The sequence below is a fragment of the Aotus nancymaae genome, unplaced genomic scaffold (assembly GCF_030222135.1).
Source record: "Aotus nancymaae isolate 86718 unplaced genomic scaffold, 86718_ANA_hifiasm-v0.15.2.pri h1tg000006l, whole genome shotgun sequence".
NCBI lineage: Eukaryota > Metazoa > Chordata > Mammalia > Primates > Aotidae > Aotus > Aotus nancymaae.
Genome location: NW_026988417.1, coordinates 62,251,133 through 62,269,164, shown reverse-complemented (window position 1 = coordinate 62,269,164; position 18,032 = coordinate 62,251,133). Strand labels below are relative to the sequence as shown.

Genomic DNA, 18,032 nt, shown 5'->3' with positions numbered 1-18,032 from the left:
TTAATTTTTTGCAGAAATAAAGACCCAACTCAATGGATTGTTACTTTTGGTACAACTATAACACCACCTGCAGTGAAACGAAATGTGAAGAAAATTATTGTTCATGAGAATTACCATAGAGAAACAAATGAAAATGACATCGCTTTGGCACAACTCAGTACTGGAGTTGAGTTTTCAAATATCGTCCAGAGAGTTTGCCTCCCAGATTCATCTATGAAGTTGCCGCCTAAAACAAGTGTGTTTGTCACAGGATTTGGATCCATTGTAGATGATGGTGAGTAGTTTCAACCTAATTTTCTTAGCACAAAAATGTCTTGAGATAAACAAACTGTCTATCTGAAGGAATCCCTCTTAAGCTTTTTATAAAAGTAATGGTCTTTCCAATGCGTGTGGCCTTGAGCAGAAGAGGGGACTGTGGGTTAAAAAGTAAAAATCAAGTCCTGTCTGAGTTCACGATTGGAATAGGGGTGGCCGGGTGCGATGACTCACTTCTGTAATTCCAGCACTTTGGGAGGCCAAGGTGGGCAGATCACATGAGGTCAGGAGTTGAAGACTAGCCTGGCCAACATGGTGAAACCCCCATCTCTACTAAAATACACCAAAAAAATAGCCGGGTGTGGTGGTGTGCACTTGTAATCCCAGCTGCTTAAGAGGCTGAGGCAGGAGAATTGCTTGAGCCTAGGAGGTGGAGGTTGCAGTGAGCTGAGATCTCGCTACTGCACTCCAGCTCGACTCCATCTCAAAAAAAGAAAGAAAGAAAAAAAGAAAGTAAGAAAGAAAGAAGGAAGGAAGGAAGGAAGGAGGGAAGGAATCTCCACAATTGGAGCTGTGGTTAAAAAAAAAAAGTCAGGGAGAGAGACTAATATAGAAGGAAAAAAACAACTGCATCAGGTGATATAAGAAGGGACAGACACAATGGGAGTGCAAGGCAGTAAGTAATCACAGATTTTGTCTTTCCTGGATGTAAATGCGTTACATATACTTCAAATCACATATACTTTATTTCAATCAGCATATGCCTAAAATCACAAATGTAATAATAGCTTTTTCCTTTGTTTATTTGAATCTTTCTCATTTTATGAGAATTTATGATGGTTATAAACATTAAAATGGGTTGCAAATATTTTGAGCATTTTTATTTTGGTTAGTCAATAAAATCTGTATCTTTTTCCTCTGTCCCACCTCCTAGGGGTGTTAAAAGACATCAAGTCTAGTAATTGTGTTAATTAAAAACCGGAACTTAAAATTTCTAGATACTATTTCACTCTACTTTAAAGAGAAAGATTAATGAAATGTTTTAATTAGAAATAAGAATACTTAAGTTTCTATCAAGGCTATCCTGAAAAAAACTAGTGCTAATATATCTTAATCTATCTCTTTTTTGACAGAATTTTATTCTATGAAAAGTTTTCCAAATGCTCCATGCATGTCCATCTTGGCTTTGTGACAAGTTCTTTAAAGTCTCTTAACAGCTAGCTCGGGGGTTCTCCCAATGGCTTCAACCCAGAGCCCTATATTACTTCTTTTTTGTATTCAACTGTGCAGTATCCTCTCCTCCTAAAACTCAGCCCTGTTCTGTGTTATCATCAAATCACTAGCACGTATTAGGCATTCATTTTGTTTCTCATGCTGTGAGACACCCCTAAATGACACATAACAGAGTAGAGTAGGGTGAATAGATCTGTGCAGCTGTGTCCTGGTTTCTACTTGAATAGCTTTTGGAATGTCAGTGAACTTCCATGGGCCATGGCTTCCTTATATGGAAAATGTGGCAGTTGGACCAGATCAGTGTCATACTCTATGAGTATCTGAGGACTACAGACCCTCTCCTGATGAAAAAAAATGCATGTATATGTAATATTTTGCATGTAGTTTTAAGACTCCTAATATCCTTGAAAGATCCACAAATATTATATAATACTGGGACGTGTATATTTATGACTCCTTGCATGTAGACATGTATGGCACAGCAAATAAGATGATAGCTCTTTGGCTTTTGCTACTGGAAATATAAAATTTACAATGTATGTGTCTTTTATGTCTTAGATATAGTTGTATTTGAGGAATACTATTTATTCGTTTGTCCATTTGTGCAATAGGACCTACACAAAATAAACTTCGGCAAGCCAGAGTGGAAACCATAAGCACTGATGTGTGTAACAGAAAGGATGTATATGATGGCCTGATAACTCCAGGAATGTTATGTGCTGGATTCATGGAAGGAAAAGTAGATGCATGTAAGGTAAGTTTAAAGTCAAGGGCAAAAGTTTACAAGGAAAGTTTCCATTAGCTATTTCTGAGTTTGGCACATATTTTACCTAGGAGAAAAAAAAAAGGGATCTCTTTCAATGAGAACTATGTTTATTTAATAATCATAACAATAAAAATAATTGTATTGAGAGTTTAATATATACTAAGCCAAAAATTAAGCACATTTTTACATTATTTTATTTAATATGAGATAGAAGCAATATTATAATTATCTGTATCCATCCCCCAGCCTCCTAGTCATTTCCCTTCGCCCCTCTCATTCTTTAATGACAGCAACACCTGAAACAGGTTTTCTCTCCATTCTAAGCCCTGCATTATCAACACCGACCTGCTTAAATGCTGGACTGAGTTCCTAGACCTCCTCTTCTCCACTGATCCTCTACACTCTTCAGCTACCTCAGACCCTCCTCTTTGAAGTCACACTATAGGCCTTGTCCTCAAAAACTGCTCCATTTCCAAAAACCCTAATTTGCATCTTCCTATTTGACTACTACCACCCAGTGTTTCCCCCTTACTTTTTAACCACTGCTCCCTATGTTATGCCCTAGTCTACCAACTCTCACTCCCAACATGCACAACCTACACATACATTCCTTGTGTCCTTTCTCTGTTCCATTTTTCTCCTTAGCCTTTGTCACCATCCAGTATGCAGTATTTTTATTTATCTAGCTTATTGTCTATTTCTCCACTAACTAAAATGTAAGTTTCATGAAAGAAGACTATTTTGTTTACGGCTATGTTCTCAGCACCTAAAAGTGTGTGGTGAAAATATTGGATGACTGATTGAATGAAAAACAGTCTTTTATCAACTTCATAGACACCTATTGTCCATTGATTTCTCTGTTTTCTCACAGTTCATCAATCTTTTCCTTTCTTCCATCTACTCTTCCAGCTCAGATTTCACTGTCCATTATTTTTTATTGATAAATCATAATTGTATTACATCTATGGAGTACAATGTGACATTTTGATACATGTATACAATGTGGAATGATTAAGTAAAGCTAATTAACGTATCTGTCATCTCATTTAACATTTTTTTGTGATAGACATCTAAAATTCACTCTCAGTTATTTTGAAATCTATGATACAGTATTTTTCATTATAGTCATCCTGCTGTGTAGTAGATCTCAAAACATATTCCTCTGCACTGAAACTTTGCACCCTCTAACTAGCAACTCCCCCTTCCCTCACTCTCTACCTCCCTAGTCCCACCCAGACTCTGGTAATCATCATTCTGCTCTCTACTTCTATGAATTCAACTTTTTTAGATTCCACATATAGGTGAACTGACTAATATATGTCTTTCTGTGCTTGGCTTATTTCACTTAGCATAAAGTCCTCTGGATTCATTATGTTGTCACAAATGGACAGAATTTATTCTTTTTATGGCTAAATAGTAGTTCATTTTGTATGTATACCATATTTTCTTTACCTCTTCACACACTGATGAACACTTAGGTTGATTCCATATCTTGGCTATTGTGAATAATGCTGCACTGAACACAGGAGTACAGATATTTCTTTGACATATTGATTTTAATTTTTTTGGATACATTCCCAGAAGTGGGGTTGCTAGATCATATGGTAGTTCTGTTTTTAACTTTATAAGGAGCCTCCCTAGTGTTTTCCATAATATTTATACTAATTTACATTCCCACCAAGAGTGTATAAGAGTTCCCTTTTCTCTGCATCCTCATCAATACTTATCTTTTATTTTTTTGATAAAAACTATTCTACTAGGAGTAAAGAGATATCTTATTGTGGTTTTAATTCATTTCCCTGATGATTTTTAATACTGAGCATTTTTTTCATGAACCTGATGGCCATATTTTAGATGTAACAACTTATCAAATGTTTGGTTTGCAAACATGCTTTCCCATTCTGTAGGTTGTCTCTTCACTTTATTAATTGTTGTTTTGTTTTGCTTGCTGTGCAAAAGCTTTTCAGTTTGATACAATCTCATTTGCGTATTTTTGCTTTTGTTGCCTGAATTTTTGAGGTAATATTCAAAAATCCTTGCCCAAACCAATGTCACAGAGCTTTTTCTCTGTTTTTTTTTTTTTTTTTTTTTTTTTTGTCTAGTAGTTTTATAATTTCAGGTTTTAGGTTTAGGTTTTTAACCCACTTTGAGTTTATTTTTGTACATGGTGTAAGCGTAAAGGTCTAATTTCATTCTTCTTTTTTTGTGTATGTGTGTGAGACAGAGTCTCGCTTTTTCACCTAGGCTGGAGGGCAGTGGTACAATATTGGATCACTGCAACCTCTGCCTTCCAGGTTCAAGCTATTCTCCTGTCTCAGCTTCCTGAGAAATTTTCTCAGTTTTACTCTTATGCTCCTCTCATGTGTTAGTCAAATAAGACCCAGAATCATTTCTAACAAAATGCTAATCATGTCAAATCTCTCTCTGAAATATTTCAGTGGCTTACCCTTAGTCTTAAGATAAGAAACTGAAACTTCTAAACAAGACCTACAAGGCTCCACATGGACTTGTCTTTCCTTAGCTTCCAGACTCCTCACACACTATTTGCCCCCCTTACACTCCTCTCTCCACCCACCTCCGTTTTTAGGCCCTTGAATTTGCCAGGCTCCTTCATGCCACAGAGCATTTGCAATACTGTTCCCTCTGCCCAGAACACATCTAACCCCAACTTCCCTTGTGGTCAGCTCTTCTTCCTTCAGATATCAGCTCAATTATACTCATCAGGGGAACTTTCCTGTTTTTCTTTGACAGTCAAATTTTGCATTTGTTTGTAGGCTTATTTAATAATGTTGTTTTTTTTTTAACCTAAACTTCAAACTCTAAGAGCATAGGGTCCTGTCATTTTTGGTCATCATTTTGTCCCTAATAGACACCAAATTGCCTCAGACATAGAATAGGAACTCAGTAAGTAATTAAATAAATAGATAAATAAATAAGTCAAGAAGAGGCACAGAAAGCTTAAGTATCTTACCCAGGGTCACACAGCCAGTAATTAATAGAGCTGGGCCTGAAACAGGTAGTTCAGCTGCTGAGACCACACTTTTAATGACCACATGTTTATTTGTTTATTTACTTAATATTCTTTGTTCTTCTTTTTGTTTTCCAAAAGAGATTTAAAGGAGCTTATAAAAATTCAGCAAGAAAACTAATTAGAAATAGGTGAGTAAAAGAAAAGGAGACAAGCCGGCACGGTGGCTCATGCCTGTAATCCCAGCACTTTAGGAGGCTGAGGTTGGTGGATTGCCTGAGATCAGGAGTTCGAGACCAATCTGGTCAACATGGTGAAACCCTATCTCTACTAAAATACAAAAATTAGCTGGGCGTGGTGGCGCACCTGTAGTCCCAGCTACTTGGGATGCTGAGGCAAGAGAATCGCTTGAACCCAGGAGGCAGAGGTTGCAGTGAGCCGAGATCGTGCAACTGCACTCCAGCCTGGTGACAGAGTGAGACTCCATCTCAAAAAAAAAAAAGGAAACCAGGAATAGGTCCATAAAATACAATCAAGGTGACAGTATTTGGAAGAGATCCTTGAAATTTTCTACCTAGGCTTACAAATGCTAATCTCACATTTAACATTTTATGTACATAGTTACTACACCATGCTAAATGGATCTGGTCAAACTAGGGAAAAAAAAGAAAAACTAAGGATACTGAAACAGAAATAATGCAACCATTTCCTGTGAATGTGTGTTAGCCTTCCAAAAAAAAAAATGCCCTTTAAAGTTTAGCAGAAATTTTAATTCAGTTGAGAGACCCATTAAATAGTCTGAAATCTGGCTGTGGTCTGTGTACCAATTTTCATTTTTTTCTGTGAAAGTCAGATTACAATACCTTCCCATTGAATTAACGTAGAGTTAACAATTTAAAATGTTTTTATTTCAGGGTGATTCTGGTGGACCTCTGGTTTATGATAATCATGACATCTGGTACATTGTAGGTATTGTAAGTTGGGGACAATCATGTGCTCTTCCCAAAAAACCTGGGGTCTACACCAGAGTGACTAAGTATAGAGATTGGATTGCCTCAAAGACTGGTATGTAGCGTGGATTGTCCATGAGTTATACACATGGCACACAGAGCTGAAACTTCTGCATATTTTGTACTATTTATATTTATGTAGTTTGGATTAGTGCTTTTGGTTGCTGTCAAGAAACCCCTCAGACCCAGACAAATCTAATATCCTGAGGTGGCCTTTACGTATGTAAGACAAACTCTGTCTACCATGAGGGAAGAAGACAGCAAATGACAGATAGCACCTATTCCTTACTCACAAGGGAAACTGCTTGTGATACTTCTTAATAAGATAAATAAGTGGTTTTCCTCAATTGAAGACGGGAACATCATTTTCCACGGGATATGAAGAGCTGCCAGTGCTGCCAAAATTATACCTCATATAATACCTGGAGCACCTGAGATTCTTCCTTGTGAAAAAAACAGTCTTCCTTGAAGACTCAGAACTTCAACATTCTAGAACTAATAAGTGGACATTCAGTGTGCAAGAATGGAGAAGCATGGGATTTGCAATATGACTTGGACTCTAATCTGGGCTTGTATCTAATAATACAGAGGACTATCATTAACCTCAAGAGTTGACATTTTAAAAGTATTTAAATGTATCTGAACTTGCTGTTAACACAGTGTTATATACTCAAGCACTAGCTTCGGGAAGTATATTGTGTTGTTAAGAAGCATTTCTGATTTATTCTTTAACGGCATCTTGCCATCCATATGTTAGTTGCAGTTAGCCCAGAAAGGGGGGAAAAAAAAAACTTGGAAGTGTTTTTCCATGAGTACAAGGAGGATAATAGAAGCAGATGAAGGCTAGGAGAGTTGGTTTCAAACAATTAGTAACAGGACAAGCACTCTAATTTTTGATGAAATGAGCCACCCAATTATTTTCTTAGAAATATTTATATCAATATATGGCAACTGGTACTTTTGAAAGTCTTCAGCTCTCTGACAAGTCAGACGTCCATCAGAGTATCAGGTCAGCTGTCTATTAGAATATCAGAGCTGATTTGTGTAAAGCTTTGTGTAAAGCACTTAGGATAGTGCTTGACATATACTATGCACTAAATAAATCATTGTTACATGGAAATGAATGCCTTGGCAAGCTTTGAGATAAATGAACTCAATTTTTTCAAGTAAGTATTACATACTGCTCAAGCTGGAACATTGTCTCTGCCTCATGCGAGCCTTGTGTCCTTGCTCAGGTTACTTAACATCTCTCTTCATTAACTCTTTCACCTCTACAATGGGAATAAAAGTGGCACTACCTCATATAGTTGTTCTGAGAATTAAATGAATTAAAACAAGTAAAACACTTGCAATAGTGTCTGCACACAGTAGGGTCTCAATATGGATTAGCTACTATTTATCATTAATAATGTGTTTTAGAATCAATAAAACTTACTATACTGTTAAAAAATTGATCCTTGCTTCTTTAAAGCCATGTGATTGATTTCAAAGTACTTTTAATTACATGGTAAAACAAATTTGGTGAGCTACTAGAATTTTTTCAAAATCACTTTTAGGTCTCAATATATTTTGAACTATGTCTGCTTATAGACAAGTAGTCATCGGATGTGACAATCATCTGTCAGCATGGTTGTGACTACACAGATGCATCCATATTCATCTATAGACCTTAAATATGAGATTAGATTTGCTGTTCTGATTTATTAGAGAAAAATCTAGACTATTCATTTCCCTAGTGTTGGAATGTTTTGTTAGTTTACATGTACATGTGTTTATATGTAATGTATGTAAATGAGAGAAATACAACTAAAAATATCTCCCAGTTAAATTTATATCTCAGTAAGATATAAACACAAAAAGCTTATCATACACATTTCCTCTTTAAAAACAAAATGTCATCAAATTTCTGAGTCAATGACTAGTAATGACTAAATACCACCAGAGAAAGCCCAGTAAAAACTTAAATTCTTACATTTCCTTCCTTTAAACTCCTACAGTTTGCATATAGTACAGAAACATTTAAAGTTTTCAAGAATATTTAGCATATTAAAGATGGGCTTGATTGATGATGAGCATATTTCATATTAAAGCTAAACAATTCCTTTAGTAGAAATGGGAAAGCAAATCTGTCTACCAAAAAATCACTTTCCTCTATGTAATTTCTATAACAGTGGATATGTGTTTTGTGTAATTTTATTTATATTTGATAAGACTGTGATACCTTTTTGTGTATAAGTATCTGTGAAACTATGTGTACTGATTTAAATATTTCTGTGCTTAATTCAATTGAGCTCAGTGATATTTAAGCACAAATGAGAGAAATAAATAAAAAAGGTTAAAAGAAAATCTAAGAAAAGGAAAAGTGGATTTTTAAAAAATAAATTTCTATGTCCTATTTCTAATTAGGTGTCTAACTTATTGAATGATTTTGTAGGAATCATGTAATTTTTTTTACCTGATGTTTTCCATCTTCCAAATGGGACATTATGGCATTGTTGTGAGACTTTTGAGATTACTAATAAAGTTGAAAATTCAAGGAATGTTCAAAACTTGCTCAAAAATGCAAAGTATATCATTATAAACTAATATCATTTCAGATGATGCTGAAAATGCATTGATTATGAAGAAGTTTGGATTATTATAAATAATTATAATAAATAATATATTATGGGTTACAAATAATCTACAGTATTGGCATTTTTATGCTTTGTGAATTTTGAAAATACATTTATGGTCAAAAACAAACAAACAAAAACACTTTAAAGCATTAAAAAAACAAAACAGGCTTTGCCTCCTGTGTGGTGATGCTATAGTAATATCAATATCTTTTCATAGAAAAATCTTATAATTTGTCTGACTCATTTTAAAATATAGGTCAAATCCATGAAGCTGACAATAAATAAGGCAGCTTATAATCTCTGTGCAGTCCTGATGGAGTTTTAGAGCTACAGTTATTTTGTAATGCTAGAACAATATTAGACCAAAATTGTTGCCAGTAGTTAACCATCTCTCAGTGAAATCCATATGATTCAACAACAATATGAAGAACAAAAATATTTTAATAGGAATCTACTCTTTCCACTGAATAAACTTATTTCTTTGCTAATGTATTTATTTGACAGAGAAGGGAAGTATGCAAGGCATTTTTTTCATGCAATCATGAAAATGAAAAATAAATTGGAAAGCTAAAATCATAGCTATGAGAGCTGGGAGAGACCTAAGAGATTATCTACATCAATCTCCTCTTTTGACTGATGTGAAATCAAGGCCAAGAGAATTTCTGCAAAGTTATACAGTGGGTTTTAGACAATGGAGGAATGGAATCTAGGAGCCCTAATATCCAGTCCAGTGTTTTCTTCAGTATTCTAACCTGAGTCATGCAGGTTCAGTAACCAGGAACATTGCAGACCTATGAGTCACTAAAGTTAAATGACTACTACCAAACTAGTTTATCCTAGTATTTATAAATATGTAAACCAAACAGCATTTCCAATAATTATTGTAGCTTTAGCAGTGAAACGGAATTCCCCCTTTCACTTCTGAGTTCCAGAAGTAACACAAGGGATTTTTTCCAACATCAGCTGTGATCCTTTCTACATGACAAAAACTAGCCCCAATTTCCATTAGATTCTAAATCTTTTTCTCAATAGACCTAAATATAATGTTAGCAATTGCAGTTCTATTCCTTCTAGTAGGAGGTTGAGGAGGGTACAATCAAACACAACAAAAAATTCTAGCCTATTCATCAATTGCCCACGTAGGTTAAATAATTGCAATTTTAATTTACAGCCCCATCATTGTTATCAAATCTAATAATTTACCTAATATTAACAATAGCCATATTTATACTACTCAGTGCAAATATAAGTAATACAACATTATCACTATCCTACATGTGAAATAAATTACCATTACTAATATCTATAATCCTTGTTACTCTACTATCTCTAGGAGAAATGCCCCGCTAACAGGATTTTTACCCAAATGAGCTATCATTCAAGAAATAACAAAAAATAATAGCCTCATTATACCTACATTCATAGCTATAATAGCTATTCTCAACCTGTATTTTGATATATATCTAATTTATTCCACATCACTAATGATGTTCCCAAAAGCTAATAACATAAAAATAAAATTGCAATTTTAAAGCATAAAAAAAACCCTCCTTCTATCACCATTCATTATTACCTCAGCCCTATTCCTGCCAATCTCACCAGTAGTTTTAATATTAAGCTAGAAATTTAGGTTAAGTCAGACCAAGAATTCTCAAAGCCCTAAGTAAGTAAATTATACTTAATTTCTGTAATTCAATAATAAGAATTGCAAGATCTTATCTCATGTCAATTGGATGCAAAAAAAAAAAAAGTGAAGTAAGCTAAACCTACATGGTGTTCTGCAAAGTATATTGTTGGATCAAACCAGTTTTATGATTTAAGACAACAACCCACTTAAAACTATATTAAACTATACCTAAGGAAACAAGATAAATTGAGTGTAGGCAGAGCTACTAAGTTAGTTAAATAGGCATATCATAATACTCCATGAGAAGTTTACCCCCCTAGATTCATACCTTAGTCCATCCTTTTCTCTCTTTACATATAATTTTGAAGTAATTTAAAGCCTTAATATGATAGAAATAAAATATCCACACCATATTTTAAAATAAGGCATCAAAAGATTTCAAGCCTTATTGAAACACCAAATACTTGTTTTACTCTTTACTTTTTAAAATTCCTCATTAGAATATCTGTTTTATTTAAAAAAGCCATAGAAGCCCACTAAAATGCAAAAAATAAACAAGTTTTTATTAAGCCACTTTTGTAAATGCTTACAGTTAACATTCTTTTACAGGTTTCAATATATTCCTTGCTTTAAAGTTTTAACTATGACTAATAAGAAATGAGGAAAATGGCCAGTAATCTCAGTACTTTGGGAGGCTGAGGTTGGCAGATCACTTGACGCTAGGAGTTTGAGACCAGCCTGGCCAACAGGGCAAAACCCTGTCTTTACAAAAATAGAAAAATTAGCGGGGCATGGTGGTGTGCGTCTATAGTCCCAGATACTTGGGAGGCTGAGGCAGGAGAATCACTTGAACCCAGGAGGTGAAGATTGCAGGGAAATGAGATCACACCATTGTACTCCAGCCTGGGCGGCACAGTAAGATTTTGTCTGCCCCTCAAAAAAGAAAAGATATGAGGAAAATGAAATCATGTCACACAATTAAAAAAGAGAAATATGCCTTTGTTTCTACTGTCTTCAGGCTGTCAAATGGAGAATTAACTTATCTGCTTTATGATGGTGTTGTGAGGCTTTTGTGTTGAATAATAAAGTCTAAAAGTCAGAGAATGTTTAAAACCTTCTTTAAAAGTGTAAAGCATATTATTGTAAACTGATTTCAGCACTGACAATGCCACACATTTGTTAAGATTATAAAGTTTTTATATAGTGTTAGCATTTTTATCATCAATTGTGTTATTTTGTTATTTTGCAAATACTGCTGTTCCTTCAAATTATGTTTAGCATTTTCTGATGAGAAATATACCATACAGCTTGTGCAGTTAAAATTAATTTATTCAAAAAAGAAAAATACCAGCTGAATCAAATTAATTATTGTTCACTTGATAGCTTTAAGAACAAATATAATCCAACTTCATTTTATTTAATGAATAGTATAGCATGTCCAAGAACTCTATAATCAATCTGCTTGGAACATTTTTAATGCTATTATGTAGCTCACAATGGAAAATACAAAAAAAATGCTACTTAGGGTCAGCGTTTAACAAAGTAATGTTTTAATCTATGTCCTAGTCCATTTTATGTTGCTTTAACAGAATACTTGAGAGTGGGTAATTTACAAAGAAGATAGATTATTTAGCTCACAGTTCTGCAAACTAGAACATTCAAGGGGCATGACTTCAGCATCTGCTTCACTTCTGGTGAGGGCTTTTGTGCTCAGTCAAAACATGGTAGATAGTCAAAGGGGAACATGGCAAGTACGAAGAAGACAGGAGGAGGAAACTCACATTCTAACAACCTGCTCTTATGGGAACTATTCCATTCCTGCAAGAACTAATCTAGTTTCTCAAGAGTGAGAACTCCTTTATTACTGAGAGAACACCACTAAGCCATTCCTGAGGAATCAGCCTCCATGACCCAAATGTCTCCCACTAGGACCAATTTCCCAACATTGCTACATTGGGCCTCAGATTTCAACATGTGTTTTGGTGGGGATAAAACATCTGAACCCTAGTAGTCTATATTCTCTGAATTATTAAGGTTTCTTTAAGTCGCATAATTATTAAATAGTATGCTAACCCACTGTGATAGGTTTTCCGTGAAGTCACATTTTTATATATTTTCTTCCATCGTCAGAACCCGTGTCCCCAACTGTTAAAGTGTAGCCTTGGAGATAAGGAGATTATCCTACTTGATCTGCCTTCTCTTTTGACTCCCAAACCTTGGTACTCTCCATAAAAGATGCTCATATGCCCCTCTTTTAACTATTTCCGGGAGAAATTTTATAAACACTTAAGATTGCCATCCTAGTGGTTTTAATAACTACCTTTGTTTGTATTCAAAGCAAGTACCTTCTGCTGAACCTTAAAAGTATATCTTTCTGTTTAGATCCATGTGGTGACTCCTAATTCTTGGGATAATTTTTAAACCCATTAGTGTTTGTCTTATATTGATAATCTTTAGGAAAAGTGGATTTGAAGGTTAAACAAGTGGGCTAGAATTCACTATGAGAAAAAGGGGAATTTAAAAGTGGAGAGAAGAAATAAACAGAATCTAAGAATAAAGAAGCTATTGGGAAGACAAATACTAAACCACAGCTACTCGATGAAAAGATTCATAGAAGAAACAATAGCTGGAATTTAGAACAAAGGTTACTTTTTAAGAAGTAAAGAAAATAGATTATGTACTACCTTTGAAAAAAATTAAAGGACATTATGATACTTAATGAAGGGGGAGAGTACACAATTGTACCAACTTAACACAACTATTTTTACTTATTATTTTCTAATTTTTGTATGTATAAATGCATATATTTCACAAATTGACATAATAGCATTATAAAATTATGTATTTCTCCACTTTAAATTATATATTTTTAATGACTATGTTTTTGATATAATCATCAGTTTGATGTCCACAATACATCAAATAATTAAGCCACAGAAACCTAGCCCAGAACATTAGGCTAGTCTGTCGTCAATTAAATTTTATTACAGGATCAGGAACCGTAAGTACAGCATCCTGCTCTTCCCCACTCCATGCACCAATAAACACCCTGTGACCACATGTCCTTTCCCCTATTTTGCTCCTTGCCAATAATGTGTGTGATTTCTCCCCCTTTACCCCATACCACACTCTCCTCCACTGGTTTAATATCTCTTTAGCACCCTCTTTCACAGCTGGTTTCAGTGAGTCCTCCTTGCTCCTTTTCATCAAAATGCTCCTGTACCTTGGGCCTCTTCACAGAATGCTTCTGCATCATCTTACTGAAGTCTGGATGTCACTATCTAAAACATCATCACTTTGTTTTAGCCATCTCAAGTGATTCTTCTTCGCCCTGGCTTTAATACTAAGTCAGAATTCTTCCAACTCCCAAGTTTTCAAATACTTGTGTATTCTTCCAACAATTTTTGCTGCACACTACTATAAAAATGTATTTCCTTGATATTCATGCCTCTAGCTATACCACACATTGCCACTCCTAATTACGGTCAGCCTGTTGCTCACTCCCCACATTTGTTGAGGGACTAGGCACCTGAGTCAACACAACCTCTCCACCCAACTCATCTCTTCATTGTGGTCAATTTCAAAATCAAAGTGGATGACCCACACCTATCCTTAATTCTTTGAGCTCATAAATTCAAATGACTTTAACTTCTGTTTCACTCTAGATTTCTGATGTTCTGATTTATTAAATGTCTCAGTCTCCATAGTCCCATAGTATGTCTAACTCTTAAAAACCATACTTTCATACAAACCTGTGGAACTTCATTTTACATGTCATGACCTGGTTTTCTATCACTATAATGGTCAGTTTCCTAGTCCTTAGCTTGAAGGCTACCAAACCAACAAACTCTCAGCCCTACTAGGTCTTCTTCTGTGCCTAGACGGAGTGAGCAAAGTTAGAGAAAATTCATTCAACCATACATATTAATACCATTAGTAATTTGAACTACCTCGTTTCAGTCATACTGTTGATAACACCAGATAATTATTTTTCTTTTAAAAACCTTTTTCTGCCATGTTGTTCCAACAGGGCAACACTCACCCCAGCACTAGTACTTAGCCCACGCTGTCTCCACTCACCTTGGTGCTAACCATACTAAGAACAGAAGAGATAATTTGAAATCCCCCAACTCAACAACTCACTTTCACACTACTGTTTGTATTATCTGTTCCTGCATTAGTTTGCTAAGGATAATGGCCTCCAGCTCCATCCATCTTCCCACAGAAGACATGATTTCATTTATTATGACTGTGTAATATTCCTTGGTGTATAAATACCACATTTTCTTTATGCAGTCTCTCATTGATGGAAATTTAGGTAGATTCTATGTCTTTGCTATTGTGAACAGTTCTGCAGTAAACATTTGTGTGCTTGTGTCTTTATGGTAGAATGCTTTCTATTCCTCTGGGTATATATCCAGTAATGGGATTGTCAACACCTCTTATTGCATCCTCACATGATGGATGGGGTAAGACAGAGTTCTAGGGCCTCTTTTATAAAGGGCTCCACCTCCCAAAGCCCACCTCCCAGTAACATCACTTTTGTGATTTGATTTTCAACATACAGGTTTGGGAGCAGGGGAAGACAAACAATCAGACTATAGCAGTTATTAATCAGTTGATCTTGAGTTAATCAAAAGGAATGCCACCCAGGTGAGCCTAATCTAATACATTGCATGAAAATCATTTAGAAGTAATTTTCTCTTCCTAGTAGCAGAAAAGTCAGAGATTCGGTGTCCAACCTCCTCTAGAAGTTGAGAGCAGTCCTGACTCACAGTGACCAAGAAAAAAGGGAACTTCATCCTTTCTGCAAGGAATTGAATTCTGTCAACAGCCTGAATGAGCTTGGAAGTACAATTCTTCATCACAGACTCCAGATTAAAGCCTAGCCGGACACATACCTTACTTTTGCCATTTGTGACTCTGAACAGAGAACAAAGTTGAGTTTGCCTGGACTTTTTATCTACAGGATAGAAAAGGATAATAAGATGCATTTTAAGTGGTTAAGCTTATGGTAGTTTGTTACATAGTAAAGAAAATTGATAAAGGTTTAGAATTATGTACTTATTAGTCATTGGAACATTTTTCTATATGTTCATTTATTAATTGTAATTAAGGTATGTTTCTAATTTACCAAAAACTTTTTTTCAAAATGAAGGAGAGTCTGAAAAATAAAAGAGAATGTCAATTGTCACATTGACAAAAAGAAAGACTCAGTAAGTATTGAATGCCACAGTGTTTACTGAGGTGCTGGTAAGTGCATATAAAGACATCACAGTTTTGAACCTCAAATCATTCATATCTAACAGTAGAAATGGGTCTGTAAATCTGAAAATAAGCAAAACAAAACTAGAAGCCTACTTGAGGGGAAAGTGTGGATATAGCGTTGTTCAGACAGTGTGGGAGCTGGGGAAATTAGTGGAAATAATCCTGCAGGAATTAACCTTTGAGTGTAGGCTTTCAGAGTCCATGGACCCCGTGTACACAGGCTCTAACTAAATGTTAGAACCTATAGTGAGGGGGATTCTGAATTGAGAACTGTAATAGAAAGGAGGGAAAAAACATTTTAGGAACATGGGTTAAAGTCTCAATGTGGGTGAAAAAGCCCAGGTTGAGAACAAGAACAACAAAAAACTCAGGTAAGTCAAAGAAGGCAATGACGGTGTAGCTAATAGGTTGGTGCAAAAGTAATTGCTGTTTTCACCATTAAAAAAAGCATTTCACAATTACTTTTGCACCAACCTAATAAACTATAAGCACACAGAGGGATGATGATCAGCTGGTGAAGCCCTTTGAAAAGGTAATTGGTACAAAATATATTTTAGTTTTTCTACCTTAAAGCCAATTTCTCCTTAAGAATAGACACAAATGAATTACTGGACCAGATATGATAAGCACAAGTATCACTGGCCGAAGAAAAGCACATCAAGGGCCATAGAATGTTTCATGAAAACCTCTGGTGCATTTCAGGCTTGCCTCTGAAAGAGATGAATGGCAGGGCCTGAGACCAGACTTGTACTGACTCAGCATGAAGAGCGCCACCTCTTGAAAGACAAATACAAAACTTCTCAAAGTACGAGAGGGTGTTGCTTAGGTTTGAAACTTCGATATTGTTTCCCACTTAATTTTAATTAGCCAGAACGAGGAAATTCTTATTTCCTGCAGTGAAGACTTAACCAAGTGATTCTTCACCTCAATACTGGTTAAAGTTTACTCATCCCAACTTGTTAAACTAGTTTCTTTTAAATCCTTAAGTATTCTTACTTTAGTCAGCTTACAAGTCAGAAAGAATGCTGAAGATACTATTCATTTGACCAGAAATCACATAGCAGCACAGACATAGAAGAGTTTGCATTCTCAAAAGTGTATGATGAATTGGTAAGTTTAGTTGTATTTCATGTTTGAAAGCTTTGTTTCATATTTGTGGTGTCCCCAGTGCAAATTGAAAATTATTCCAATTGGGAATCTAATAATTCTTTCCCCTTTACTTTTGTTGGAAAACATAAAGTAATGTTACTCTTTATTTTGGGAAACCAGGCTAATAATTTTATACTTAGGATTTGAAAAGTAACACATTGGATTTTAACTGAAAAGTTCAATGTAAGGATGAGATGGTCACAGAGAGAGGGAGGAAAAATAGAGAGCCTGAGATGACTGGTATAAATTAGGAGGAATAGAATGGAGCGAGGAATAGGAAGTAGTGTGTTTTAATACTCATTCTGCAATTGATAAATATAACTAAAACTTCAAAAAATACAAAGTTTAATCCTCTGAGAAATTATTCACCTTTTCAAATAAATAATTTAAAGAACAATATAAGAATAACTTATACATAAAAACCTAAAGAGTGTAAAGCAAATAAAGGATCTTAATTTTTTTTTTGTATTTTAACAGATTCGAAGGAAGTTTATAGAAATAAACCTTTATTATTTATTTATTTATTTAAGACAAGGTCTTGCTCTCTTGCCCATGCTGGAGTGCAGTGGCATGATCATGGCTCACTGAAGCCTTGACCTCCCAGGCTCAAGCAATGGTATCATCTCAGCCTTCGAGTAATTGGGACAATAGGTGTGCGCCACCACACCAGGCTAGTTTTTAATTTTTTTTTTTTTTTTTTTTTTTTTTTTGAGACGGAGTTTCGCTCGTTACCCAGGCTGGAGTGCAATGGCGCGATCTCGGCTCACCGCAACCTCCGCCTCCTGGGTTCAGGCAGTTCTCCTGCCTCAGCCTCCTGAGTAGCTGGGATTACAGGCATGTGCCACCGTGCCCAGCTAATTTTTTGTATTTTTAGTAGAGATGGGGTTTCACCATGTTGACCAGGATGGTCTCTATCTCTTGACCTCATGATCCACCGGCCTCGGCCTCCCAAAGTGCTGGGATTACAGGCGTGAGCCACCGCGCCCGGCCAATTTTTAAATTTTTTGTAGAGATGAGGGTCTCCCCATTTTTCCCAGTCTGATCTCGAACTCCTGGCCTTAAGTGATCCTCCTGCTTCGGCCTTCCAAAGATTGGGATTACACTTCATTGAACATTAATTTTTCATCTACAAATATGA

The 18,032-nt window shown here is 35.5% G+C and overlaps 1 protein-coding gene and 1 long non-coding RNA gene across 2 annotated transcripts in view; one reads left to right on the top strand and one right to left on the bottom strand.

Moving 5' to 3' along the window:
* TMPRSS11F (transmembrane serine protease 11F) overlaps positions 1-7,009 on the top strand; it is a 69,258-nt gene extending 62,249 nt beyond the window's left edge. The window contains exons 8-10 of the mRNA XM_021675441.2: positions 15-274; positions 2,100-2,242; positions 6,137-7,009. Of these exons, the coding sequence (XP_021531116.2) occupies positions 15-274; positions 2,100-2,242; positions 6,137-6,295 (562 nt within the window). The 3' untranslated portion in view covers positions 6,296-7,009. The remainder of the gene's footprint in view (positions 1-14; positions 275-2,099; positions 2,243-6,136) is intronic.
* The window catches only part of LOC135269892 (uncharacterized), a 323,864-nt gene that overhangs the window by 11,717 nt on the left and 294,115 nt on the right, over positions 1-18,032 (bottom strand). The gene's annotated exons all lie outside the window — the stretch shown is intronic.